General features: G+C 53.0%; 11 protein-coding genes and 3 non-coding genes across 14 annotated transcripts; 7 read left to right on the top strand and 7 right to left on the bottom strand.

Annotated features, from left to right (window-relative positions):
* Positions 1-608: 608 nt before the first annotated feature.
* SAICODRAFT_t29 lies at positions 609-690 on the bottom strand. Its single transcript has one exon. It is a non-coding gene; the product is annotated as a tRNA-Ser (tRNA).
* A 251-nt stretch (positions 691-941) lies between these two features.
* SAICODRAFT_69659 (uncharacterized protein) lies at positions 942-2928 on the bottom strand. Its single transcript, XM_019170495.1, has one exon. It carries the CDS (start codon positions 2865-2867, stop codon positions 984-986), a length of 1884 nt encoding a protein of 627 aa, XP_019026138.1. The 5' UTR covers positions 2868-2928; the 3' UTR covers positions 942-983.
* Positions 2929-3100: 172 nt separating this feature from the next.
* SAICODRAFT_69658 (uncharacterized protein) lies at positions 3101-4831 on the bottom strand (the record flags this gene model as incomplete). The annotated part of the gene is made up of 1 exon (XM_019170494.1): positions 3101-4831. One exon carries the CDS (start codon positions 4829-4831, stop codon positions 3101-3103), a length of 1731 nt encoding a protein of 576 aa, XP_019026137.1.
* Positions 4832-5296: 465 nt separating this feature from the next.
* SAICODRAFT_t36 lies at positions 5297-5378 on the top strand. The gene has a single exon. It is a non-coding gene; the product is annotated as a tRNA-Ser (tRNA).
* A 431-nt stretch (positions 5379-5809) lies between these two features.
* Positions 5810-6751, bottom strand: SAICODRAFT_45012 (DUF1295-domain-containing protein; the record flags this gene model as incomplete). The annotated part of the gene is made up of 1 exon (XM_019168797.1): positions 5810-6751. A coding segment is annotated over one exon (942 nt), but the record flags the coding sequence as incomplete, so codon positions are not given.
* Positions 6752-7068: 317 nt separating this feature from the next.
* Positions 7069-8750, bottom strand: SAICODRAFT_198336 (uncharacterized protein). The gene has a single exon (XM_019166167.1). It carries the CDS (start codon positions 8312-8314, stop codon positions 7277-7279), a length of 1038 nt encoding a protein of 345 aa, XP_019026135.1. The 5' UTR covers positions 8315-8750; the 3' UTR covers positions 7069-7276.
* Positions 8751-9186: 436 nt separating this feature from the next.
* Positions 9187-9933, top strand: SAICODRAFT_23712 (short chain dehydrogenase; the record flags this gene model as incomplete). The annotated part of the gene is made up of 1 exon (XM_019166718.1): positions 9187-9933. One exon carries the CDS (start codon positions 9187-9189, stop codon positions 9931-9933), a length of 747 nt encoding a protein of 248 aa, XP_019026134.1.
* Positions 9934-10468: 535 nt separating this feature from the next.
* Positions 10469-10934, top strand: SAICODRAFT_5636 (uncharacterized protein; the record flags this gene model as incomplete). Its single annotated transcript, XM_019169443.1, has 3 exons — positions 10469-10687; positions 10788-10869; positions 10921-10934. 3 exons carry the CDS (start codon positions 10469-10471, stop codon positions 10932-10934), a joined length of 315 nt encoding a protein of 104 aa, XP_019026133.1.
* Positions 10935-11099: 165 nt separating this feature from the next.
* On the bottom strand, positions 11100-12863 carry SAICODRAFT_89162 (uncharacterized protein; the record flags this gene model as incomplete). Its single annotated transcript, XM_019171616.1, has 1 exon — positions 11100-12863. The coding sequence occupies one exon, from the start codon at positions 12861-12863 to the stop codon at positions 11100-11102; it is 1764 nt and encodes a 587-aa protein (XP_019026132.1).
* Positions 12864-13566: 703 nt separating this feature from the next.
* On the top strand, positions 13567-14867 carry SAICODRAFT_89161 (uncharacterized protein; the record flags this gene model as incomplete). Its single annotated transcript, XM_019171615.1, has 2 exons — positions 13567-14673; positions 14737-14867. The coding sequence occupies 2 exons, from the start codon at positions 13567-13569 to the stop codon at positions 14806-14808; spliced, it is 1179 nt and encodes a 392-aa protein (XP_019026131.1). The 3' UTR covers positions 14809-14867.
* Positions 14868-14891: 24 nt separating this feature from the next.
* Positions 14892-18473, bottom strand: SAICODRAFT_198291 (mRNA export factor elf1). Its single transcript, XM_019166164.1, has one exon. The coding sequence runs from the start codon at positions 18260-18262 to the stop codon at positions 15080-15082; it is 3183 nt and encodes a 1060-aa protein (XP_019026130.1). The 5' UTR covers positions 18263-18473; the 3' UTR covers positions 14892-15079.
* A 3346-nt stretch (positions 18474-21819) lies between these two features.
* SAICODRAFT_t37 lies at positions 21820-21901 on the top strand. The gene has a single exon. It is a non-coding gene; the product is annotated as a tRNA-Ser (tRNA).
* A 247-nt stretch (positions 21902-22148) lies between these two features.
* Positions 22149-23738, top strand: SAICODRAFT_33661 (uncharacterized protein; the record flags this gene model as incomplete). Its single annotated transcript, XM_019168308.1, has 2 exons — positions 22149-22178; positions 22245-23738. The coding sequence occupies 2 exons, from the start codon at positions 22149-22151 to the stop codon at positions 23736-23738; spliced, it is 1524 nt and encodes a 507-aa protein (XP_019026129.1).
* Positions 23739-24284: 546 nt separating this feature from the next.
* Positions 24285-25205, top strand: SAICODRAFT_198216 (uncharacterized protein). The gene is made up of 3 exons (XM_019166162.1): positions 24285-24474; positions 24527-24894; positions 24957-25205. The coding sequence occupies exons 1-3, from the start codon at positions 24388-24390 to the stop codon at positions 24973-24975; spliced, it is 474 nt and encodes a 157-aa protein (XP_019026128.1). The 5' UTR covers positions 24285-24387; the 3' UTR covers positions 24976-25205.
* The last annotated feature ends 142 nt before the right edge of the window (positions 25206-25347 follow it).

Below are 25347 nucleotides of genomic sequence, written 5' to 3'. Positions count from 1 at the left end.
CGGAGAGGAATAAGGACGAGAAAGCCGTAAAGGAGGGAGATAAGATCCTCGCCTCTTCCCACGAAACCCGCGCCGGCGATGCTGACTCCGGTATCGCCTCCACAACTACCATCGAAGAACGCGGCAAAGAACGCGGCACAGCATCCGCCGATCCCGTCACAGCCGCATCCCCAGCCTGGGGAGACGCAACGACGCGAAACGAGGAAGTCGTGAAGGGGATTCGGGAGATGAATGCTGTCGCCTACAACGCCCCCAACTCTAACAGGAAGAGTTCGAAAAAGGAGGAGGATGTTGAGGGTGATACGAAGGGTATTGAGACTGTGAAGGAGATTAAGGAGAGGGAGGGTACCGGTGATGAGAACAAAGGGGGTAAAGGTGGGGAGAAGACGTTTGCGGAGATGGCGAGGGAGAGGGTGGGGGCTGAGGAGGGGAGGGGGTTGGGTGGGATGTGAGCTGATAAGGAGGAGGAGGAGAGGATAGGATAGGTGTGGTATTGGTATTGATTTAGCCTAATGGCAATAGAGGACACGGTATTCTTACTGCGGCGGCCGATGGTGCATTGATCCCAAGTCATTGCTTGCGAGAGGGGGGAAAGAGAAAAAGATTGACGTCAGCGACAGGACTCGAACCTGCGCACGGAGACCGTAAGAGATTTCTAATCTCTCTCCTTAACCACTCGGACACGCTGACTGGACAGATGACGAGTTTTATTGGAAACAACCATATACCATTGATGCGAGCGGGACTCATTTCTCACGGGCTACATTCAAAGTGTGAGCCGGGTATGGTTAGGGAAACAAGACCGCCGTATCTTCATGTTACCGATGTCTACAGTCAGACAGGCTGAGTACAAAACTAGGGCACCGTCTCGGAATGTGTTGCTCGCTAACGATTGAACAAGGGAATTGTCGGACCTTCATATATTTGCTGTTAAACATTACATTATTCTGGACTCCTCACATCACGTCTTCCCTTCTACCTCATCAACACAAATACCCACCCGGACCACCTTCATTCTCAATCAAGTACACGCTACTCGCGCTACAAGTATCAGTCCCCGATGTAGCAAGGACACAGAACTGTGGACCCCAATACACAAAGGCGGAACACCCCACCGTCGTATAACACACTACACAACAATCCTCACCAGACGCAGCGCTCACGACAAGAAGTTGGCCGGTACTAGGTCGATCAATACCGATCGTGCCTACCGCTGATCGCCTTTGGGAGTCGGGGATGGGACAACGCAGGACGGTGGACACGATCGTGGAAGTCGAAACTGCAGTCTCTGTCGTTGTGCTGTACGCCGAGATCGTAGCAGCGGGGAGCGTGGTAATAATGGTAGAATTGAGCGTCTGAACTGTGATATCAGTAGCCGTGCTCGCTACGTACGTAACGGACGTCGGCACGCTCTGCGTAAACGAAGACGTAATCGTCTGGTTCAACATATCGACAACCTGGGAGGTAGCCGTAGCCACAATAGTAGTGACGAAGACGGGAGTAGACGCTACGGAGACATGGGTGGCAACCACCGTGCCGTCCTTCTCGACGATGGTCTCCACGGCGAGGACCTCCTTCGAAACCGTGACGGTGGGCATCTCGAAGTTTGCCAAACATGCGTTACGCACACTCTGCGAGTTAGCCCGAACCGCAGCCTGGAACTCATCTTCCAAACTCAACGTACGTTTCTTGTAAACAGTCACAGTAGGGGCAGTAGGGGTGGTAGAAGACCATGTGCTGTACGATGTTGAAGTCGTCGTGGTAGCAGTGGATTCAACCTCGGTGGTGGGGTACGTACTCGTAACCGGCTCCGGAGTCTCCGTGAGCTCGGATAGAGAGACATACGTGGACGTAGTCGCCGTCCTTGTCGTGCTAGGTACTGATACGTTGTAGTACACGCTCGAGGTAACGTTGCGACGGTCGTAGTTGATGGAGGTGGATGTTGCGCGCTCGGTAGCGGTTCGAGGGACAGTGACGGGATACGTGCTATTGGCAGTCACGGATAGAGTACTCGTCGTGTTGGATTGTTGGTATACCGTCGAGGTCACCGTGCCGGTGACATCCTCCGTAAGGGTACCGACGAATGAGCGGCAGAGTGCCAAAACCTCAGCGCCACTCCAGCTCCACCCGGAAGTACTCGTCGGGCTCGAAGAGCCAGCGGCGAGGATGGTGGACGTCACGGTTGTCGTAGTGGTGGTCAAATATGCGACACTTCCACCCTCGGTAAGCGTCCTGGTAGTGCCACCAATAACCACCTCCTCTGGCTCGGTGAGCGTCGTGAGCACAGGAGTGGCGACGGCCGTAGCAGCAACCTCATAGGTTCCAGTCGCGATCGCAGTACCGTCAACGTACTCTGTGATTGTGAGCGTCCGGACAGAAGCGAAGAGGTCTGAGTAAGCGATGACAGCAGCTGCTGAGGAGGTTTGGACGTAGTACGAATAGTCTTGGGCTCCAGAGATAGAGGTTGAAGCGATGGCGTAGTCTGTAGTAGCGGAGGTGATCAATTGCGCTGAGTCCGTGATCAACTGTCCAAAGGTAACAGTAGGTTGTGCGCACTGGCCGATCTCAGTGCTGGTGATAGGAGAATCCACGGTAACGAAGTGAGTCTGGGTAGTGGTTGCTGTGTTGGAGTCGACATCTGCAACGCCGGCTAACGAAGGAGCGGATCCGACCTGGATAGCGGCGATCGCGGCAGCATCAAATGAAGCAGCAGGCTCAGTGAGGGTCAAAGTCGAAGTAGAGATCGTGGTGTGCGTGTTCTCGGTTGCGTTTGAGAAGGTGGTGGCATTTCTGCGCCAGAGGAGCGCCGGGGAGGCCGAAGCCAAGTTGAGCAGGGAAGCCGCGGCGAGAAGAGGCACGAATCGCATATTTGTCGAGGTATGTACTCGCTCCTCGACGGGGGCGGGACGGCTTCCTTATATCCTCCCCAAGCCTAACAATAATATTTTGAATTCTCGCAAATTAAGGTTAGGCCGAAGCGCACAGACCAACTGCCAGACCCGCGCTAGTGAAAGCAAGGGTTGGCGGGGTACGGTCAAAGTCACCGCCGGCCGGAGAAAGCAAGGGAAACAACAGAGAGAGAATTTTATTATAGACATAGCTAACCACAGAAAGAGTTCAGTCCCTGGCGGAAACAAATAAGATTACAGCAGGCACCTGGATTGTACAAATCGCAGGGTTGTCCAGGCGCGGCACACGTCGCAAACACTACCGTTGTCGTCGTCGTGACCGTTTGCGTCTGTGTACCAACCACAGTAGGCGTAGACTCCGTCACGACGATTGCGGGTGCTGTCAATGTCATTGTAGAGGAGACGGTGGTGACGGAGATGAGGGTGGAGGTCCCGTCGATGTAGGTGACTGTGGAGGGAACAGCAATGACGTCCGTCACCGTGGATGTCGACGTGACTTGTTCTGTGATGGGGAGCGTGGTTGTAGTGATGACGGTGGGTACGAGGACCGGTGCGGAGATGACGGAGGTACGGGTGCTGATCACTGTGCCATTCTTCTCCAGTACACTCTGTACTTCGGTGGCAGCGTGGCTAAGCGTCACCGTGGAACGGCCGAACTTTGCGAGACACATCTCGACGACACGATTCTCGTTCTCCTCCAAGGCTGCATCGAACGCACCCACAACACCGTTTGCGCGCTTTGGCAGATAGACAAAAGTCGTAGAAGTCGACGTTACGGCTGAAGTCGTGACGGTGGTGCTCGTGGTAGGGACTGCTTCGGTCGTTGTGGTATACGGCGTCTCGGTCACGTCTGACACGTCTATCAAGGTGCTTGTCGTTGACGTTTGGGCGGTGCTCGGGACGGAGATGTTGTAGACACTGGATGTGTTGACAGTGGCGTACGCCGGCACCACATTCGTGGACGTGAAGAAAGCGATAGCTGTCTTGTTGAGGGCGACGGGGTAGGTGGTCGTATTGAACAAGTCATACGTGCTCGTAACGAAGTTTTGAACGAATGTGGTGGAGGTGGAGGTCATCGTCACATCCCTCGTCGCGGTACCAACAAGAGATGCACACAAAGCCTCGACCTCGTCACTCTCGAACCACGCCCAAGACTGACTCGGAACAGACGAGGAGATGGTGACCCAACTCGTAATCGTCACAGTCTTCGTTGGCTTCACCGTCTCGGTGATTTCAACCGTGCTCTCACTACAATACGCCACTTCCCCACTCTCGCTCATCGTGTACGTCTTTCCCTTGCCCATCTCAAACACACCAGTTCCCTCGACTGTCTTCACGACCGTGACCGTACTCGGACTGACCTCCCATACCCCCGTAGCGACGACGCGTTCATCAATGAACTCGGTAACTGTGAGGGTGTGGGTTGCGGCGGTGAGCTCGGAGTATGGGAGTGCAGCGACGGCGGAGGAGGTCTGGATGTAGTAGGTGAGTGTACCGGCAAGACAGGTAGAGGAGGCGAGGAGGTGAGTTGTAGTGGCCGAAGTGATCGTTTGCGCGGGGTTCGTAACGACTTGGCCGTAAGTGAAGGTAGGCGCTGGACAAGTATTCGCCGACGTAGCTTGCTGGACAGGCGAGACGTCCGTAACACTTATATAGAAGTCTTCGGCTTCTGCTTCGTAGATGACGACGGGCACTGGTGTCTCGGAAGCAATTGCAAAACCACCATCGGGACCGGCAACATGACTGGAGGCGACCATGTCTTGCCCAACATCTCCCGCACCGACGAGAGCAGCGCTCGTGTTGGCGAACTGGTACGGGCCCGTGACGTTGAGCGCCGCGGGATGGAGAACGGAGGCCGCAACAACTGTCCCAGCCGTGAACGAGGAGACGGCCACCGAGGTAAAGAGCGTGATGTAACGCATGATGACTGCGTCAAGAGAGTGTTGATGAAGAGAGTAGTGTCGAAAAACAAGAGAATGAGTGACGGGCTTCTAACGATCCCAACCTTCACTCCGTAGCTGGACCTTGTACGGCTATTTATATCTCTCGCTTCGTTCACCACCCCTGCTTTACCCTCATAACGTTGTTTGACACTGGAATATCGACGTGAAACATAACTCCACCTCTGCTCATTACCGCGGCCATCTCATTCGTTTACTTTCTCCGGCGACGGGATCGTTGAATGAATTTGAGACAGCGTGAGACACCGATGAACCCGGGGTGATTTTAAGGGTTGTTAGGTACTTTAAAAGATCGCACTCGCTTGAAAATCAAGACTCAACGTCGATAGCTACTGTAGCATCTAACTTGAGTTTAATAACCCCAGGTGTCATCCTTTTTGTCAGTCATTGCAATGAACGCAAGGGGCCAATCCCGTCATCAATTCAGTCAGCGTGTCCGAGTGGTTAAGGAGAGAGATTAGAAATCTCTTACGGTCTCCGTGCGCAGGTTCGAGTCCTGTCGCTGACGTCAATTCTTTTTCTCTTTCCTCCTCTCGCAAGCAATGAAAACGAAGAGTGCGGGAAAGGCAAGAAAGGCTCATTTGCAACTCCATTGATATCCTCTGAGCAGACATCCTTGCCTGGTCGACCCTTGGTCGTCGTATGTACAATGCGGGGCAGACCACAATCATGACATGAACGAAAAGGATAAGATATGACCGGTATATAAACGATATCAAGGTATCCTACAAAAGCCATCAACTCATTAAGTGGAGAACACGCCACGCATTGCTTCGTTCCCTTCACTCCCACACCTCACTCACTTCGCGTAGTCGCTCGTTCGGTCCGCCTACTCACAACTCACTGCAATGCAAACCTCCCCTCAACCCCACCCCCCCTAACCCACCTCCCAACCCCTTCCCCACAGGCCAACCCAACAACACTCGCACCCCCCACAACCCCCGCAACCCACCACTTCCCTCCCCCCTGCAATCCTGTAAGAGACGGCCAAACCGCATTCCTCTCCTTCCTATACGACTCAAACTCGACCAACTTGGTCTTAGCCTCCTGCAACTCGGGATGCGTCGCCGCTTTCTCGATACTCATCCCCGGATACGTCCTATTCGCATCCTCCCGATAACGTTTGAGCTGGTTTTGTTCCGTGACTTCATCACCACCGATATACCTCAAAAAGACATAATTCGCAATAGGTCCAATCGCAAAGATCGGGGATAGATACGGGGATACGGCGGAGGGGACGGTGAGGTATGAGAGGAGTCCGATTCCGGCGTGGGTGAGGATGTCGCCGAGGTAGTTTGGGTGACGGACGACGTCCCATAAGCCCTCTCTGCAGATCTTGCCCTTGGATGCGTTGGATTTGGATTTGAATGTGTCGAGTTGGTAGTCTGCGACGATTTCGGTCGCGAGGCCGGTGGTAAGGGTCGTAATCGCCACGAAATCGAGGAATGAGAAAGGCGGGGTGATGGCCTGCGGTGTAGAGAGGTGTAGAGCGAGGGTGGAGGGGATGGTGATGAGCCATTGCATACCGGCTTGGGAGAGGAAGATAGCGGGGTACGCCCAGTTCCAGTATCCCTTCCTCTCCTTCTTTCTCTCCTCCTTCACGTCCGTATACCTCGAATCCTCCCTCTTCCCCGCATTCCTCGTGACAATCCTATACGTCAATCTCCCACCCCAAGCAACAAGGGTTCCGAGGATCACCTTCTCCCTCCAACTCATCCCAGTCCAGATATCACCCCCTCCCTCGCCCTGCCACAATCTCCTCCCGACAGAGTGCCAGAGTGCGTTGACACTCATAGCCGAGCCCCAAAACATATCGATGACGTCTGTTTTATCTTGGGTGCGGGCGAGGGCGTAGGCGGTCGTCATGCTGCCTGCGTAAAGGAGAGCTGAGGCGGTGAGGGGTTGGAAGAGGAGGGGGTCGAGGACGCGCAGGCCGAGTTGGGTTGTGGTTGAGGGCTCGGGCATTTGCGGTTTAGAGAAGATCGGCATTGTTGTTGTTGAAGTAGTGGATTGACGGTGTCGTGCGGGAGGACCGTCGAGGTATGGGTATTGGTGGAGTAAAACGGGCGAATTGAGAAGGAAGAATGTGTCTTCGAAGCGGGAATATGGATCAGTTGAAGATGATGCCGTTTTGTTGATGGATCAATCGAGTCCAATTGAATTGTTGTTTGGTGTTGTGTTTTGCGGTTTGGCCATGCCTTGGTTCTATTGGGGACAAATGGACGTGACGTCATGACAAATAATTATACAATTCTCACTATATGGACTGCAAACGATTACTCCCTCCAGACAGACGTTCCCGCAAGCACCGCAGTTGACGTTAAACTTGAGTGGTGGTGGAACCGCCATAGGTCACGACAGGAGCGTAGCAGAGACGAAACGAGTGGCAATCAGTCGACTAACTGACTACCACGCCAGATCCGGCATCAAAGACCAATCCGAACTCTGATTATCCTGCACCAAACTAACCGTAACATCCCCCGAACACGCATTATCCCACCTTCCACCCTCAACACCCATCACGAGTCTTCCATCACACACCTTCATAACGGCCGTCTCGTTCTTTTCGGGCCAGGTAACTTGCAAGAACCCTTCGTCGTCGAGGATGGCAACGGGGAGTTTGGCGGCCTCGATTGCTGACATTTGTTGACGTTCGCCGGCGGTGAGGAGGTAGGAGAGGGAGGTTCCCCAGTTATCGGGGTCGACGAAGACGAGGTCCTGGGAAGGAGTAGCCACGTTGCCGTTAGGACGGATGGAGAACTCGGTAGCGGAGGAGAGATCGAAGGAGGGGGTGGTGATCTGCACAGAGTAGCCCCTCCAGGGGGTGAAAGTGGAAGAGGTGAGGTAAGCTCCGTCGATCGACGGGTCCGAGGCAGCGTTGATTTGGAGCTGGAAAGTAGCTCCAGCAGCCGTAGCCGCGGCGATCTCGGAGGAAGGGATGGAGGGAATGGGAGCGGCAAAGGTAACCGTAGCGAGGGCCGTCAAGGCTCCAACGAGCTTCGTAGTGAACAGCATTATATCGATGTATTTGTTGATAAAATAAAGAGTGTTTGTTGTAACGAAAAGGGCACCAGGCCTGAGCGTCGAAAAAATAACCGTGTAGGTGATTAAACGTGTATGTGCGTGAGAAAAAAAGTTCGAAGGCGACCAGCGCTTATCGAAGAAGGCGAAGAAATAAACGAAAAAGGAAAGGATGCCGAGAGGCGAAGTGAATGTGTCGAACCTAGCGGTTGTCGGTTGTGTTTCGTGAGGAAAGCTTCCAGGTGGGACGGCCCTTCTTATACACCCGTCGCACCATGAGCCGGACCATGTGTCAATGCAGTTTTGCGCATCGAGGCGCGCTGAGGACAAAGGAAGGTGAGCGAGATGGGAACAGAAAGTCCGAGCGCGAAACGAATAAAGCAGAAAAGAAGCGGAAGAGAGACAAGATGACGACGTAAACATACGTCAGTAAACAGGATCTGCAGGGGCCTTGCTGACGCCGACAGTGTCATCATGCTTCGTGATGGTGAGGGCGAGATGAGCGAGAAGAAACGTAACGTGGGACCGTTCGTCGAATAAGCTTATGATATGGATGAAATGATCAGCAAAAACTCATTTACCTGCAATCTAGTTAGCTTGCGGTAGAGCGAGCGATCGCTGTTGATCCGCTATGGTTCAAGGCTCGCTTAAGCTCCCCGGAACATCCGCTAGACGATGTACTGCGACGGTCCTCGATTGAACACGTCCAGTGCTCATACACGCTCTTACACTTCCCAATGCGTAGAGTACCTCAGGTATGTGGATATCGATGGCCCTTCCTGATAGCATTGTAACCAATAATGTCAAGACGCTTGGCCAAGCCCTCAGGTGTTAAGCCGCTCGGCTTGACCTAGAACTTTCAATCGTCGCCAACGTGAACCTCAATCAAGGTAAACAAATATCGGGTTCACCATCCTCAATGGCCACGGTACAGTCCGGCACGTTTCGAAGCCTCCCAATTGGCCCCGTAGACCTTACCCCATGCACAGACATAGCTGAGCCCCCTCACAACTTCCTCCGGGTAACCAAAAGGTAACCTGCACATGTATTTCGAAAAGTTCAGGGTTCTCCCCGGCAGAAGGTTTTCCGGTGCAAATGTCGGGTTGATGCTCTCCCGCGCGCACGTGGTCGGCGTTGCCGGTCGGGACCGAAGTAGCGGACGACGTCACCCAGCGATGCCGACGGCCCCGCAGTTATCCACGGACGATTGATCTCCGTTTGCCTCGAATATATAGGGACCCTGTACTCGCTTCAGCAATCACTCAACCTCTTGCATAAAAACAAACCTCATCACAATGTCGCCAATCAAGACCGCCGTCATTACCGGAGCCAACCGCGGAATCGGACTCGAATTCGCTCGTCAATACCTCGAGAAGGGCTTCCATGTCATCGCATGCGCTCGCTCCCTCTCCACTTCCAAGTCCTCCTTCGACAAGCTCTCTGCTGTGCTCAAGACTTTCGAGAAGGTCGATGCCGGGACTCCCGGCAAGCTCTCCCTCGTCCAGCTCGACCTCGCCTCCGACGAGTCTATCGAGCGCGCAGGAAAGGAGATCGAGTCCATGACTGATAGCATTGACGTTCTCATCAACAATGCTGGCCGTAATGACGTGAAGGCTGACAAGCCATGGGAGATTGACACCCAAGGGTTCGCCGAGGAGTTAAGAACAAACACCATCGCTCCCTCCGTCGTCACCAAGACCTTCCTCCCTCTCCTCCGCAAGGGTCAAGCAAAGAAGGTTCTTTTCGTCTCATCCGTCTGCGGATCTCTCGCCAACTCTTCCGGTGACAACTCCATGATGGTTTACCACACCAGCAAGGCGGCGTTGAACATGACCGTCAAGTACTGGGCTCATGCGTTGAAAGAGGAGGGAATCGCAACTGTCATGGTTCACCCCGGATGGGTGCAGACTGACATGGGTGGTGAGGGTGCTCAGGTCACTCCCAAGGACAGTGTTGCTGGTATGATTAAGGTGCTGGAGAAGGTTACCCCGGAGTCGGAGGTCGTGTTGCACAAGTATGATGGCTCGACCATTGAGTGGTAGGCGAGGTCGAAAACTGTACGATAGGTAGTTGAGTAATAATATTGGCGCTGGCTGTCAATCCCCGCTTGTGCGTTCGCAGTTCGTAAGTCGTCTGCCGTAAACCTGGCACATACTCCGGCGTGTTGACTTGGTCAACTGTAGTCGACACCGAGTCAGGTCTTTCCTGAAATAGAAGCCTCTTCGCACAATCGACACATCCCCTTATCTCTTGTCAAGAAGAATGCTGAAGTTGCCCAGCATCCCGACGGCCCGACATGTACATTGAGGTCGCAGGTTCTGGTACCGGCTTCGAGCCCAACGAGCTTGTCAATAGCCAAGCCAGCGCAATTCTTCCTCAAACCGCGGCCGTTGGTATCCGAGCTACCGTTGCAATCGATTTGAAGACATATCAACGGTGCTGAAGTTTGACTGCGGTCGTCCTTCGTCGGCCCGCCCTCGCGCACCGCCCGGGCCTCAGTCGCAAGCTCAACCTCCACCACCGCCCACTACGACGATATCATCCCCGGGGCTGGCATTGGGCATACACGAAGTGCCCATGCTACCCCTCCCAATCCTCCTCATCATTCTCTTTTTCTACCTCCGTTACGGCATCTGTCCCCCTACACCACTAACCCAAACCCGTCCCGCGAAGATCGCCAAGGGCAAAGATATGCAGATCACGAACCTGAGTATCGCTGTGTCATTAGAAGAGAGTGCATTGGTTGTAATGAACCGTGATGGAGAGGTCGATGATGCACGAGCGGGGCTGTTGGTGGTGGGGTTATAGTAGACCCCAAGTTGGGGATGAATGCTCGTAAAGGTTTGATGAGTTCTGCAGTTTTCTGTGAGACAAGGCTTGCTAATTGATCAAACAGCTATCTCTCTTCCGCCTTGTTCCGTCTGCGGTCGCAATTGCTGCGAATGTTGACATGAAAGAGGAACAGAGACAACACTCAAGTAAGTACGCTCACTTTGCGACGACTCTGATTGCTAACATCACTTACGAAGGGAGCAGCAGATAGACGTGTTCAATAGAGACACACAAACATTCTTCTAGGCGTATTGAGGGCGCATCAAGCCCTTAGGTATTCATGCCATCAATGCCATCACGGTATTCAACATACTTTAACCCATCATGATCCAATTGCAATCCCACGCAACCAATCCATCATTCTATCATACACCCTCTAAACCCCACCCCCGCCCCTTTCAAGCGCCTCCCTAAACCTCCCCACCACCCTCTCCCTCACAACCCTCATCCCCGGCACCGCCGACTCTCGCCCCACCACCAACCCCTCCTCCGGATCTTTTGCATGCGGCCCCGGCGTAACCCTCGCCTCCTCCCTCATCGCCTTCAACGTCGCCAACCACACCCCTGGCCCGATATCCGGTGCCTCACCCGCCAGGAGCTTCGAGAGTCGTTGATCGGAGCGGGATTGGAGTGCGGATTGCCATGCTGTCCATTCTGCGATTTCGGCGCGTACGGCGTCGAGTTCGGAGGGTTCGATGAGGGATGAGAGGTCGATGGAGGTGGAGGACTGGGCCCGGTATGCGGACAGACAGTGTTCGTACCAGCGTGTATACTCCTCCCTCATCTCCGGCGCATTAACACACAACTGATTCGCAAACTTCAAAAAAGAACTTTCATGCTCCCTCACAACCCTAACCCAACATCTCAAATCCTCCCTCCCCGCACCCTTCGCAGTCTCCACCGCATCTTTGAGGAAGCGTTCGAGATCGGAGAGACCATCGGCGAGATTCAGCGCGCGGTGACCCGCGCGGATAACGGGCTCGAAGATCCGGAATGCGTCGCGGATGAGGTGGGTGAGCGTATCCTTCTCGCAGAAAATCTCGATGAGGCGTTCGCGGTCGCGGGCTGTCAAGGTATGTGCGAGATAGAGCAATAAATTGGCGTGTTCCTCCCCGGACGCTGGTTGTGGTACCCCGGACGCTGTACAAATCGTCACGACGATGGAGGTGTTGGTGGTTTCGCTCTGTTCCCTCAACGCTGCCTGTTCTTCGCGTGACGTGTCGTATACGTAGTGATCAATGGCGTTTTGCTGTTCCACGGTCCCGCAGGCGCCTTCATCCACCAACGCCTGTGTCTTCTTCTTCACGTTCTCCAGATCCCGTCCGAAGATCGTACCGATGATTTTCTGCATCAGATTCCTACTCTGTAGCCATCCCTTCCCTGTCAAGACCTTCAACAACCCACTCATCATCGTACTCACATTCGCAACCTTGACCGTTTGCCTCAGCAGGAACCACGGCACCATCCCCACCAATCTCTCAAACAGCGAGATCGTTTCGGTTCCGGTGTGGGCGAGGAGGTAATGCAGAACAGAGGCGCAGGTTAGCTGGACGTGCGTTTCGGAGGCGAGGAGGAGGGGTGTGAAGTGTTCGTTTGTGGGGGAGAGGGAGAGAGCATCGAGGAGGTCGCGGATGAGATTCGTGTGTACCATTGCCTGTTTATACGTCTCCCAGGCCTGCTCATGCTGTGCTGCCTCTGGACTCAGATTGCGGCCTTGGACAGCCTCTGCTGGCGCAGCTGGGTCTGCGGAGACTTTCCCGATCACGCCGCGGGAGGCTGTCTCCATGAACGCAACACATGCCATACCCAGGATCTTGCGTTTTCCGATGACGCCTTTGTCGTATGAATCACTCAGATTCTGTGTCGCCATATCCTCCAACACACCCTCCACGAGTTCACTCCAGAACTGTTCGGGCGCGGACCCGATTCCGGGTAACGTGCTCGTGAACAAGAAGCGATCACACAATAACTTGATCACCGGTGAAGGCGGTTGTGCTGGTAAAGAGGGTGTTTGGGTAAATGGGGCCCCGTAGGAGGATACGGTACCCGGGACTTTGAGACCTGTGAATTCGCGATAGGTTTCGAAGTGGAGGAGTGCAGAGAGGAGGGATTTCTGCTCGGCGGGGGAGAGGGACGTCATTGCGGAAGAAATGGTATATGTATCGGCTTTGAGAGAAGTGTAGGAGGAAGGGAATTGCTCTTCTATATGGTTGGATCGAGTCTTGGAGGATTTGTCGTTGGTGTTACTTTTCTTAGAAATGCCGAGGATTCGGTGCTTGGCGGCGGTGGAGGCGCACGGTGCAGCTTGACGTCGACGCGCCGTAGGATGCATCGTGGTGACGAGCTCGTTCTCGTCATTAACAAGGACAGAGGAGCCAATAATCCCCATTGTTTTCCTACATGATTTTATGGGTATGTAGCCGTATGTGCAGTTGAAGGTTCGGACGACTGCCTAAGAGTTGCGCTGGCGCTAGCGGCCCGCTGGCGCGAAGTTTAGATATATAACCTGATCCCGCAGTTTCGGTTCGCCGGTTCGCACCCGTACGGCTGGTTCGTCCGTGATACCTGCCGTGTTCTTGGCGATGGACGTGTCCTCATCGATCAATCCTTGAAGGAAGATCATTCCGATGGAAGGTAACCTTGAATACTCGTCTATCATTTCCCAGGGCGATTTATAGACCCGATCAGCCATCCATGTGCGTGCAACGGAGATTGGGCACCTTCTGGACCCGTCCCATGATCGCTCCCCTGGATAAGCCTCAAAATGCTCTCTTGACATAAGAGTCTCGATCCCCCCAAACCTCTCTTCGCGACATAGTGCACCTGTATGTACCCCCCCAGCAATGCGTGCCTCCTCACTTACTCTCACATTCGCTCTTGCAACCCTCGCTGCGGCACTCCCCAAGGCCCCAGTCGACCCAGTATGCTATAACCTCACGATCCCCGTCACCATCTCCGCCGCAAATCTTAACCTTCTCATCCCCGAGCCCGCCAACGAATTGGTCGTCATTGACTTGACGAACCAGCTCTCCTCGATCGCGAGTAATCTCACTGACGAGATCGAAGGGACGTTTGAGTTGGAAGCCACGTATGAAATTGGGGCTACGCTTTGTTTGCCGGCTGGGTGGACTGGAGGTGGGACGCTCCAGTTCTTGATTCATGGGATCTTGTTTGATAGGACATATTGGGATTTACCGACGATTGATGGGGTGGATTATTCGTACGTGGACGTTGCTACCGCAGCTGGATATGCCACGTTCGCTATCGACAGATTGGGTGTCGGTGCGAGTTCGAAGCCCGACCCAATCAGAGATGTCCAGCTCTTCGCCGAAATTGAGACTGTGCACCAACTCACGAACATGCTACGCTCTGGCAAGCTGACATCTGATCTGTGCTCCGGCCCCACCCTCCCCGATCTCAACTTTGACAAGATCATCCACATCGGCCACTCCTTCGGCAGTCTCATCACCAACGGCCTCGTCTCTTACTATCCCACCATTAGCGACGGCATCATCCTCACTGGCTACTCCGTCAACGCAACCTGGCTCCCCATGACCACCGCCGGCTTCCTCCCCACCATGGCTACCCTCGACCAGCCCGACCGTTTCTCCGGCTTACCGAACGGGTATCTCCTCACGAACAACATATACAACAACCAACTCTGCTTTTTCAGGGCTCCGGAATTTGATCCGGCTGTACTCGCCTACGCCGAAGCACATAAACAGACTTTTACGATTGGGGAGTTGATCACGCTGCCAACTGCATTCCCACCAACACCTTTCACTGGGCCTGTGTTTGTGGTGACTGGGGAATTGGACTGGATCTTCTGTGGAGGGTATTGCCCCGATTCTGCTGGGACGCCGTACAGTTCTATTCCGGCAGGTGTGCAATCGGTATTCCCTGTGACGGATAGCTTCGAGACGTATCTTCCACCGTCAACGGGACATGCAGTGAGTGCTCCTCCCATATACGTACTGTAGTATGATGATATGATATCTAACTCGGTGCTACAGCTCAACGCTCACTTGACTGCTCCTGATACCTACGAACACATGATCACATGGGCTGAAGAGCACGGTTTCTGAGACGGCTGATGAGAAGGACGACATGACGGACAGTTCGGCGGGTTTTTTATAACGGGAGTATTTGTTATCTCTTATACCCGTATCAATACAAGGAGAATGAACAGAACAGTATAATGTAGGACCTCCAGCCCTTACAATTGATATTAGCGGAACAGAGTAACTTCTATGGTGCAAAAGAGAAAAACATAAACAAAAAATAAAACCGTAGAAAGCAAAACCAGGCTCTTAACTCCATATGGGGCATTCACACTGTATCTGGAACTCTGCCCATCTACTCATCATCAGTGTCCTCATACTTAGGCGTACCCGGCGCAGACGACAACCAAGCTATGTGCCTCAACCTTCTGCGCTCCTCCTGAACCTTCTTCTCATTCCTAGTCATCTTCTTCTTCTTCCTCGCCTTACCGATCGCACCACTCTCCGGCTCCGCAGCCTTTTCATCGGTCTTGTCCAAGAACTTGGACTCGTCGATACCGTCCTTGGTACGGGAGATGACCTTTCCGTTTTCGACGATCCACTGCTCGGGACACAACGCGCCAACGAACTCGGAAGAGTGAGAAATGATGACGACACCACCAGCCCAGTCACGGATAGCAACAGCGAGACCACCGAGGGAGTCACGGTCCAAGTAGTTAGTAGGCTCGTCAAGAACCAACAAGTGAGGGTTGTTCCACATAGCAGCAGCAATAACGACCTTGACCTTCTGGCCACCAGAAAGACCACGAATAGCGTTGTGGTCGGCGATATCACCGTCCAACCCAATCTCCTCGAAGTGCTTCCTGATAACGGCAGGCGACAACTCACGGTATCCAAGACCCTCCTTGGAAGCGAGATAATCGTCGAACCTCTGCACCATCTTCGCGAAACCCTTCTCGATCAACCTGTCCCTAGGAACAGACAAGTTGAACTTGTGTCCCATGTTCTGCCACTTAACCTCATACTGGAACGTCTTCTTCAACTTCTGACGACCAATGATCATTTCGACCTTACGCGTCTCCTCACCGTGGGGAGTCTGGACAACGAAGGGAGTGTCCAACTGTGCCTTCTCCTCATCGGTCAAGATACGGGAAGCCTTCTCAAGAACTTCACGATCCTCACCACCAGCGTAACGCCACTGGATGTACTGGTTAGGAGTAAGATCCATGTGCTGCTCAACGTGGTGGAAAGCGTGCTGAGCAACGTATCCGACACGCAGGTTGGGGTGCTTGTCGACGGCTCCCTCCTGAGGAATAACCTCACCGGTCAAGACCTTGATGAGCGTAGACTTACCAGCTCCGTTGGCACCGATCACGGCGACACGAGAAGAGAGAGTGAGGGTAGCAGATACATCATCCAAAGACTTCTTCGCGGCGCCGGGGTAAGTGAAGTGACAGTGCGTCATACGCATAATCGCTTTTGTGTTTGACTTGATACCACTCAAGATTCCGGGAGGAGGGAACTTGAACTTGACGTTACTCGCATCCAAGGTGTAATAACTCTTCGCCGCGGGATGGACATCAACGAAAGCCGAGAGGTTACCCCTGTAGTACGCCAACTTCTTGCGCTCGTAGTGGATGATGTCAGTACAAACGTTATCCAAGAACTTGGAGTCGTGGGAGACGATCATGGAGGTGATGTGATGTTGCGAGTTAAGGTAGGACTCGAGCCATGCGATGTTGGTGACATCCAAGTGGTTGGTAGGTTCGTCCAACAACAAGACATCGACGTTCATCAACATTGCACGAGCGAGGGAAAGCTTCATCCTCCAACCACCAGACAAACTGCTGACGGGAGCAGCCTGGCGCTCAGGGGTGAACCCGACCTCGAGAAGGGTAGCAGCAGTCTGCTCCTTGGTAATACCGAGCTTCACCAACTCCTCATCCTCGGCAACGAAGTCGAGAATGGGGGAGACAGACTCAGATCCCTGCAAGTTGTGCTCGACGAAACAGGTTCTAACCTCCTCTGGAGACGGGAACCCCTCCAACTTGCCCGTAGCAATGGCACGCATGAGCGTAGACTTACCCGCACCGTTATGCGCAACGATACCGTATCTACGACCACGGTAAAGACGAAGGTGAGTGTGGTTAAGCAACATCATACCACCATACGCAAGAGAGAAGTCAACATCAACGATCTTCTCACCAGCCTCATCATCATCGAACTCGTTAGGGTGAGCCTTCTTATACTCCTCAAGGTAGTGGTTAACCATATCCTGACCCAACTCAAGGGACATCTTGGGCGTACCCAAGACCGGAGCCATGTATGGGCCGACGTAGACCTCAGTCCAGGTCGAGGTAGACAAACGGTCGTTGTTGACCATCTGCGCCAAGATGAGGGAGAGGATGTGGTAGAGGGTGCCGGAGACGTTGTCGGCGGGGGGCTTCCATCCCAACTTCTTGGCGACGAGGCCTTCGAGGAGGGTACGGACCTGCTGGGGAGTAGTCTCGTGGGAGACATCGGCAACCTTAGCCTCAGCACCGGCGGCAACCATGGTGTTGTAGGCCTTGGTAGCGAGCGCACGGACCTCGGGCATAGAAGCGACCTTAACGACACGCTCCTGAACGAGGGGCATCAACTCCGGCAAGAAGCGGGCAGCATCAAGAGGGTCCTTGACTAAACGACACAAGTTATCGGCAACGATGACAGTCTGACGCAAAACCTCCTGACTGCGCTCGTTCAACGCACGAACCAAAATAGGAACGAGAATAGCGAGGACGGGAGCATTGACCTCAGCAACGAAAGTCTGCGCGGACAAAGCCTTGATACAAGCAGGGACCTGGGTAGGCTTCGCCATACACTCCACAATCAACGACAAATGCGGCTTGATATCCAGGTTCTCCACAGTGCTCAACAGACCCTTCATACAAGCAATCGCAGCCTCAGATGCCTCAGCCTTTGTGTCGTGCATACACAACTGCACAGCCGGAATCAACTCGACCAAGTGCTCCGAAACCTGCTCCTTGCTGATTTTAGGAAATTTGGCAAGAACGCTGAGTGCGGCGATTTTAGATTGCCATTTGGGGTCGGTGTTGAAGTAATCGCGGACTGCGGGCCAAACTGCTGCACCGAGTTCTTCGGGGCGGAAGTTGGAGCACAGGGCTTCGAGAGCGTACGCGGCTGCGTCACGGACGACTTGTCCCTTGTCCGCGTGGGTATCGAGGACGACGGGAAGGTATTGGAGGAAGAATGGGGTAGCAGCGACCTCGGGGTGCTTGGAGAACGCATCGAAAAGACGGTAGTAGCCAATCAATGCGGACTCGCGCTTCAATCCGTCTTTCTTGTTCTGCGCGTTCTGTTGAAGGTTCTCGAGGACGCGGGAGTCGATAAGATTTCTGATCGTAGTGGCAGGAGCAGCGGGTGCAGCGTTCAAGAGCCCTTCAGCGAGCTGGTCGGCGACGTGGAGACAATCATCGGAGGTCTCAGCGATGTAGAGCTGGGCGAGGAGGTCCTCGATTGTGCCGGTAGGAGCGACCATTGTAAAGGATTGATTAAATAAGACCACCTGAAGGAACCTCGAGCCTGCGAAAGAACCTTGATTTGCTCGTAGAGAGCGATTGAGTGGAGGGGGGTGGTGGTTGAGACGGGGAGCGACTGCTGCTTATACGACGTCGCTGGGGCGAGCCAATTTTTTGCCTTATCGATTTCGCCTGCGGAGGCGCGGCATGTAAGGGAGAGACAGGCGAAAAAAAAACCGGCCCGACTCAATTGCCTCCCGTTTGTCTGAGATCTTTTTGTTGATTTGGAGAAGTTTTCAGCAGTTATGTATTCGCTTTCGTGCTGTCGATCAGTGCTCAGTCAACTCTTGTGAGAGGCCTTAACAGTGGCCTCGTTGGATAGAGCAGCTCAATACGAACTCTTCGACCCCAAATATGATAGCATTGTGTCATGTAGCAATCTTCATTCCCTGCTGAAAGCCCTGTCATTACGCGGGGGTTATTCTTCGGCATCGCGCTCCCTCACGCAGCAGCTGTAACCTTCGGAGTACGACGCACCTACGAACCTTGAGTACAGACAAACTCGTCGACATTCACCCGGGAATTCAGTCGATACGATGCACGATTTACGCTCTGAAGCTCTTCTGACCCTTCGCAATGACTCCGGAGAGAGCCTTGCCTGATCTTTCACGATTCTCACTGCAAGTTGGTGTAGTTCATCTGATACACGATTGGCAGGTTCGAGCGTCCACCCGAGCCGCAATGAAATGACAACTGCAAATGTCATAAGAATGCTCTCTACGTAAAGCAAATGAGAGCAATTACTCTGGAAACTATTGGGCACAGCTGCAGCCGCAGTTTGACACCAGCATTTACCCGGCCATGACAACCCCCGACCACCAAGGCCTAGGCTTCAAGATCCTTACCTATATAATGCGGACGTTCACACACCAGGATCACTCAAGGAATCCGGTCGCTCTCTTTCGGCTCCTTCAGTCACTCTTTCAGCAACAAAATGCATCTTCTTTCAGCATTGACAGCCACAGCTTCCATACTGGCTGTTGTGTCCGCTTCGCCTACTTTTAAGCATCGCCAGTTCACGAACGGGACGTCCGGGAATGTTACGCATCATACGGACGGTTCTCATTCCAGCAACGGCGGTGGAGGTGGTGGTGGTATGGGGGGTTCTGGAGGCTCGGGTGGGAACGGTGGTCAGGCTGTCGTGACTTCGACTGGCACCGTCACCAACGCCTATGTCAATGGGGGTGGTGCCTTGGGGGCTTCCACGGCTACTTTCGGTAATGCGGGTCAAGCTACCGGGCTCGCGATTGTGTCCAACGGAAATCAAGGCCACTCTGATTCTATGAGCGGTTCTGGTACTTCCGGTGATTCCAGCGGTTTGAACGGCGTCAACGGCCAAGGGAGCATGTCCTCCAATACCGTCATTCCGGTTGTCATCTTTGCCGCCTCTTCCGCTCAACTCTCCTGTCCTGTCGCTACCGTTACCCTCAACCAACTCGTCACTGACTCCGCCCAGCTCATCACTTCCGCCTCCTCGACTTACTATCTTACATCTACCGTCTTTGCCATCGGTGCTACTCCGACTACCAGCTACTATGTCCAGACCTCTTCGGAGAAGTGCGTCCTTCCCTACTCCGAGTTGGTGAAGCCCACGAGACACGTTACCCTCACGGAGTATGTCGGTGGAAAGGCTGTTGCCACGAACACGGTCTATGTGATCGAATCGTGTTCTACGCAGACGGTCGTGGAAACCGTTTCGAACAAGTGGAATTCTAGGCTTACGACAGTGACGAGGACATTGACAGACACGATTACCCAGAGTGCTTCGCCGACTGGTGGACTTCGGACCTCGACTCATACGGTTACGAAGACTGGTACTGTCACGATGACAGGTCCAAAATACTCGAACGGTACCATTCCTGCGGCTACCTCCACTTCCGTCACGCACTCCGGCTACACTCTTCTCCCGTCCACCTCTACGTCCACGAACTCGTCATCACCGACTCTCATTCCGTCCGGTCCTGGCAACATGATGAATACAACTTCGCCTTCTACTTACCAGGGCTCTGTGACATCTTCTCTCTGTGCCTCCTTCTTGGGCACCGTGACCGTAGATTTCACGCAGTACGTAACCTCAACTACGTTCATCTCGCCAAACGTCAACGCGACCTCGACATTGTTGCACAGCACTACATATCCGCTCATCGTTAACTTGACTGCGCATGCTGTGTCGACGTCTAACCAGGTTTCTTTGTCTACCTCAACAGAGGTGATCAGCTCGACTTACGTTGTTGCGGTTCCCAGCACGACGACTACCCTCACTACAACCACTTCTGTCGACACCATCCTCAGTACAGTGACGGTGCAACCAACCACTACTGATATTGTGCCCTCGACGATAACTACCGAACTTACGCTTCTGACAACTACCACGGCTGTGTACAATTCGTTTACATACATATTCCTCGAGCGTGACGTTTCCGATAAAGACGACTTTGACGCGTTGGTGTCAGAGGATGCGGAGTCTGTCTCTGCTCAATGCGCACGCATTTACGGCCACCCTACGACGACGATCACGAAGCAGGTTTCCGTCATCAAAACTGTCATGGGCAACAATCGTACAGTCATCGAACCCGTAACTTCTGTTGTCTCCGTTCCATCCAGAACGACTGAGGTTGTTACCACTGAAACTGCGATTATCGTTCAGCAGAACTCTTCGATTGTTCTTACGAGGACTACTCTCAGTGTGCCCTCGGCTTTGACGTACGTTGCGAATACAGTTACAAGTGTCGAGAGTGACGGGACCACCACAACAGCGGTGGAAACTCAGACCTTGGACCCCATCACGCTCTATGCGACCACAGTTGTCGCAACGCAGACAAACTCGATCATCTCAACCATTGTCTCTTCATTGGCAAGAACGCAGACAGTTTATGTCTTTCGCTAAGGGCAGTGTGGTATACCTGGTCAAAGTTTATGTTACCTTTGGTTGCATCTTTCTGATACCGTCGCCTTAGGGACTATATACAGTGGCAGAAACGTGGGCATATTGGATATTGTCATTGTCTGTTGCATATAAACGTAGGAATATATGCTTAATAATTTATCTATTTTCGATTTCCACTCTTCTTCTTCTTGGCCACGCTCGTTACTTCCAATTCATTGGGTAATGGTCTGTGAGATACTTGCCTAGCTTCCCCATTCAAGACTTTCTTTCCTACGCTCGCGATGGCAATTCTTTGTGAACACTTCCACACTCGCGATTCCCCGACCGGCTTAGTCGTGCAATGCTTTGGTACTGGTGTTTTTTGATATATCACTGAAGTCCTGACGACAAAACTCACGCTTACCAAGCCTTTTTTCAAGAGATGTAAAAGCTATGTTTACGTGTGCATTACCCATGCTACGCAGCATGCATATGACAACTATTGGTATCGGTCAAGAGGCATTGACCTCGAACATGCATATGAATGGCAGTGGACCATAAACGTACAAGGTAACCACGACTCCGGGAACAGCTGGCATTCAGAACAACCCCCCAATAGTAACACAATCAATGAAAGCAGTCATCAATTCAGTCAGCGTGTCCGAGTGGTTAAGGAGAGAGATTAGAAATCTCTTACGGTCTCCGTGCGCAGGTTCGAGTCCTGTCGCTGACGTCAATTCTTTTTCTCTTGGACAGAAACTGATACTCAACTCTAGATCTCCGGATCTGTTGCGACACGCAGCACGTTTTGTGAAGAGTCACGTCAATAGAGAACATCAAAAGGTCTCTGAATCGTCGTTCTCAGAAGGTTGACTTATCGGGGTGCCTTGCCGAAGACCTTAATTCCATATCGGTTGGCTTCGCTTCAGCAACCTTGCCTCAGCCACGTAAACACCTCAAACTCACTACCAACACGAACGATGATGTTCAGAGCCGGATCGAGGCAGCTGGTAAGAGGACTTAGCAGGCCATTTCCTCACGCTACTCTACCAAGCGACGGCTCTCTCCAACAGCAGCGCCTGATCTCCGTCTCCGACGTCAGTCCCAACGCACCCTTCCTCCCCCCCGGCCCAGAAGACGAACCCAACAAATCCGGCCTTCCCAACGAACTCATCCGCACAATCGCAACCACTGTCGCCTCACTGGCATGTTTAGGCTTAGCAGGGTACGGCTACCACAAATATTACAAACACCTCGTTCTAGGAAAGATCAAGAATGCGTTTACGCCAGGACCGGATGATCCGGCGTTGTTGGCGTACACTGTTGATAAGGCGACGCTGGATAAGGATCATTTGATTCAAAGACCGGAGCATGATCGGATACGGAAGGTCATGACAGGCGAGGAGACCGGGCATTACTATCTCATGATCGGAGAGAAGGGAGTTGGAAAGACTACTATGGTGCTGGACGTCATGCATGAGGTCCAGGCGAATGGAATCAGTGCTATGGAAGCACACCGAGATCCGGAGATCTTCAGGACGAGATTAGGAAAGGCGCTTGATTTCGAATTCGCGGAGGACTTTATCGGTGGTCTCTTCAGTATCAAGGGACAGCGAGAATCCACTGCTCTCCTCGACATCGAACGCGCCTTCAACAAACTCGAAAAAGTCGCCGTACAACACCGAAAAGTACACAACAAGCCCCTGGTATTCGTCATCAACGGCCTCCACTTCCTCCAAGACAACGATGACGGAAACGCACTGCTAGAGCTCCTCCAACAACGGGCCGAGACCTGGGCCGCGAGCGGAATCCTCACCATGATCTTCAACAGCGACGATTACTGGGTCTACGAACGCATGAAACAACACGCAGCCCGTATGGTTCTCATCAACGTCACTGACCTCTGCTACACCGACGCTACCTCTGCCCTCCAGAAATATCGTCTCCGCTACTTTGGCGAAACCGTCTCCGAACCTGAACTAACCGAAGTCTGGAAACTCGTCGGTGGAAGATTGCAGTTTCTGAATCGGGTGGCGAAGGAGGAGGATATGCTACAGGCTGCGAAGGACATAAATGAGATGGAGAAGACGTGGTTGTGGAATCGGTGTAGTATGATTGAGGATCATGATGATGATGTTATGGATCAGCAGAAGTATGCGTCTGCTGCGTTTACTTTGGCGTTGGCACTCGTCAAGGCAGAGCAAGAAGCGGAAGATGCAGAAGGACCCATGCTAGAAACCAGCAAACTCCCAAGTCTCCCCCTCTACCGCGCCCGCCAAGTCATGACCCGCGCCGACTTCATCCAATCCCTCGACTCCGAAAATATCTTCCACATCGACACGAAATCAAATGTTCGCGCAGACAGCGTTCCGATGATGAACGCTTTTAGGGAGATTTGTTCGGAGGAGGGATTTGAGGAGATGTTGGAGAATGTGAAGGATAGGATTGACGAGATTGAGAGTTTGCACAGAACGAGGGAGTTGACGTTTAAGGATTTGCCGGATGATCAGGGGAAAGTCAGGGTTTATGTGGATAAGGGCGGGGAGAAGAAGATGTTCTCGTTCTATTAGGGGAGACCCCAGAACGCATGTCCGCAGCACAGGCAAGGGAGCGACAGAACGGAGAGACGACCATGATATGGAACTTCAAGGACCGAATATTTGGAGTTTATGATACAATGTATCAGATCTTGGCACGGGCTATTTATATCACCCTACCTGTACCGTTGCGGCTCGGCTGTTAACCGCGGCATAGAGTTCACCGCCTACATGCCCTGTTCATATGATCCCCTCACCACAGCCCAAACGGCCACGTATAAGATTTGATCATGCCGGCATTTTTGGCTATGCTTCACCCCACTCGCAGCACACTTGTTGACAATGCCGGTGGTCGTCTTCGCTACTGGCCTTCAATCGCATCCGGGATCGGAGAAGCAAACTGCTGTGTATCGGTCTTTACCATCACTGAAGACAACGGTGAAGGACTTGTTCGATGGCCTGGAAGCTCTAGGTAGTTGTCTTCCTGCATTATAAGTTTAGGATTATTGACGAAGCAACTACAGGGATCAAACGCCCACATGCGATTTGGAATGAGGACCGTTATGTCCGCGAAGCTATTTACCAAGACAATCTCCGTGTCACGAATGCACCGTCGGTTTACAGTGGAAAAGATTTGCAGATCAGTGAGAGGGAGCTCTTCGCGTCGTGGCATGCCCGGTGGATGGAGGAACATGGAGGGAGGAGGGAGGTGAAGCCTACGGTCATCAATGGAAAGTTGGAGTATGGTCCAGTTGCTGTTGAGTTCAAGGTTAATCGCTCAAGCCCGTATTCAAGGGGTTAGTGTCTAACCATGGGAACAGAGAATGACCCGGATGTCGAAGGGCTCTACAGAATCACCTACGCCTCCAGAGCAGCAATTCGAGCTTAATTGTCCGGCGTACGATCTTTCCCAGTACATCGACATTGATAAACTGGATAGTGGGTCCACCAAACATGTCATCTTCCCGTTGGGCAAGCATGAGGCTATGAGGATGGACTTCTTCAGTGACACGGAGTCCGAACCAACGGCGATGAGATTGTTTGTTGAGGGGGTGAATGGTATGTCGGGGAAGGCTAGCAATAAGATGCAGAATGAGTTATCGCTCAGTCGGGCTGGTACGCAAGATCATGTCGTGATACCCACGCAGCCGTCTATCAACGGATACGTCGCAAAGTCCAACAGTGCCAGGTAAGATGGACGAATCGTCTACGAGCGTGGTTGCTTGCTAATGCGCATACACTCACAGACAGTTCACGCAGATACCCCTAAAGTTAGGTCTCGACACGTTGGACAACCTCAAAGAAACTAATACTTCTCATGAACTACAACTTGAGTTTATCCCTTCTCACGGCACCACCGGGTACTCCTTCATCGCCACCAACCTCTGGAGCCCAGGTAAAATTCGCCAAGCGCCCCAAAACCTCGATGCTAGAAAGTCCCCCATGGATTATGGACTCACGAATAACACACGCCTGACCTTGGAGCACAGCGGGCGGCCGGCATTGTTGAGCGACCTGATCTTCACTCCTCGTGATCCATGGGATGAATTGGCTGGGTATCGCGAGAATATCGCACATGTCCGTGCTAGTTATCCGAGTGGTGATTTCAAAGTTACTTTGATAAACATGAATGGGAAGGCAT

The sequence above is a fragment of the Saitoella complicata genome (assembly GCF_001661265.1).
Source record: "Saitoella complicata NRRL Y-17804 unplaced genomic scaffold SAICOscaffold_4, whole genome shotgun sequence".
Classification (NCBI taxonomy): Eukaryota; Fungi; Ascomycota; class Saitoellomycetes; order Saitoellales; family Saitoellaceae; genus Saitoella; species Saitoella complicata.
This window is presented reverse-complemented; position numbering and strand designations above follow the sequence as displayed.

What these genes read in the sequence shown, in the direction of transcription:
- SAICODRAFT_69659 (XM_019170495.1), bottom strand. Translation starts at nt 2,867, where the DNA reads ATGCGATTCGTGCCTCTTCTCGCCGCGGCTTCCCTGCTCAACTTGGCT.
- SAICODRAFT_198336 (XM_019166167.1), bottom strand. Translation starts at nt 8,314, where the DNA reads ATGTTTACGTCGTCATCTTGTCTCTCTTCCGCTTCTTTTCTGCTTTAT.
- SAICODRAFT_198291 (XM_019166164.1), bottom strand. Translation starts at nt 18,262, where the DNA reads ATGGTCGCTCCTACCGGCACAATCGAGGACCTCCTCGCCCAGCTCTAC.
- SAICODRAFT_198216 (XM_019166162.1), top strand. Translation starts at nt 24,388, where the DNA reads ATGGAGGAACATGGAGGGAGGAGGGAGGTGAAGCCTACGGTCATCAAT. An exon ending in CAGTTGCTGTTGAGTTCAAG is followed by an intron (nt 24,475 to 24,526) that starts GTTAATCGCTCA and finishes CCATGGGAACAG; the next exon opens with AGAATGACCCGGATGTCGAA.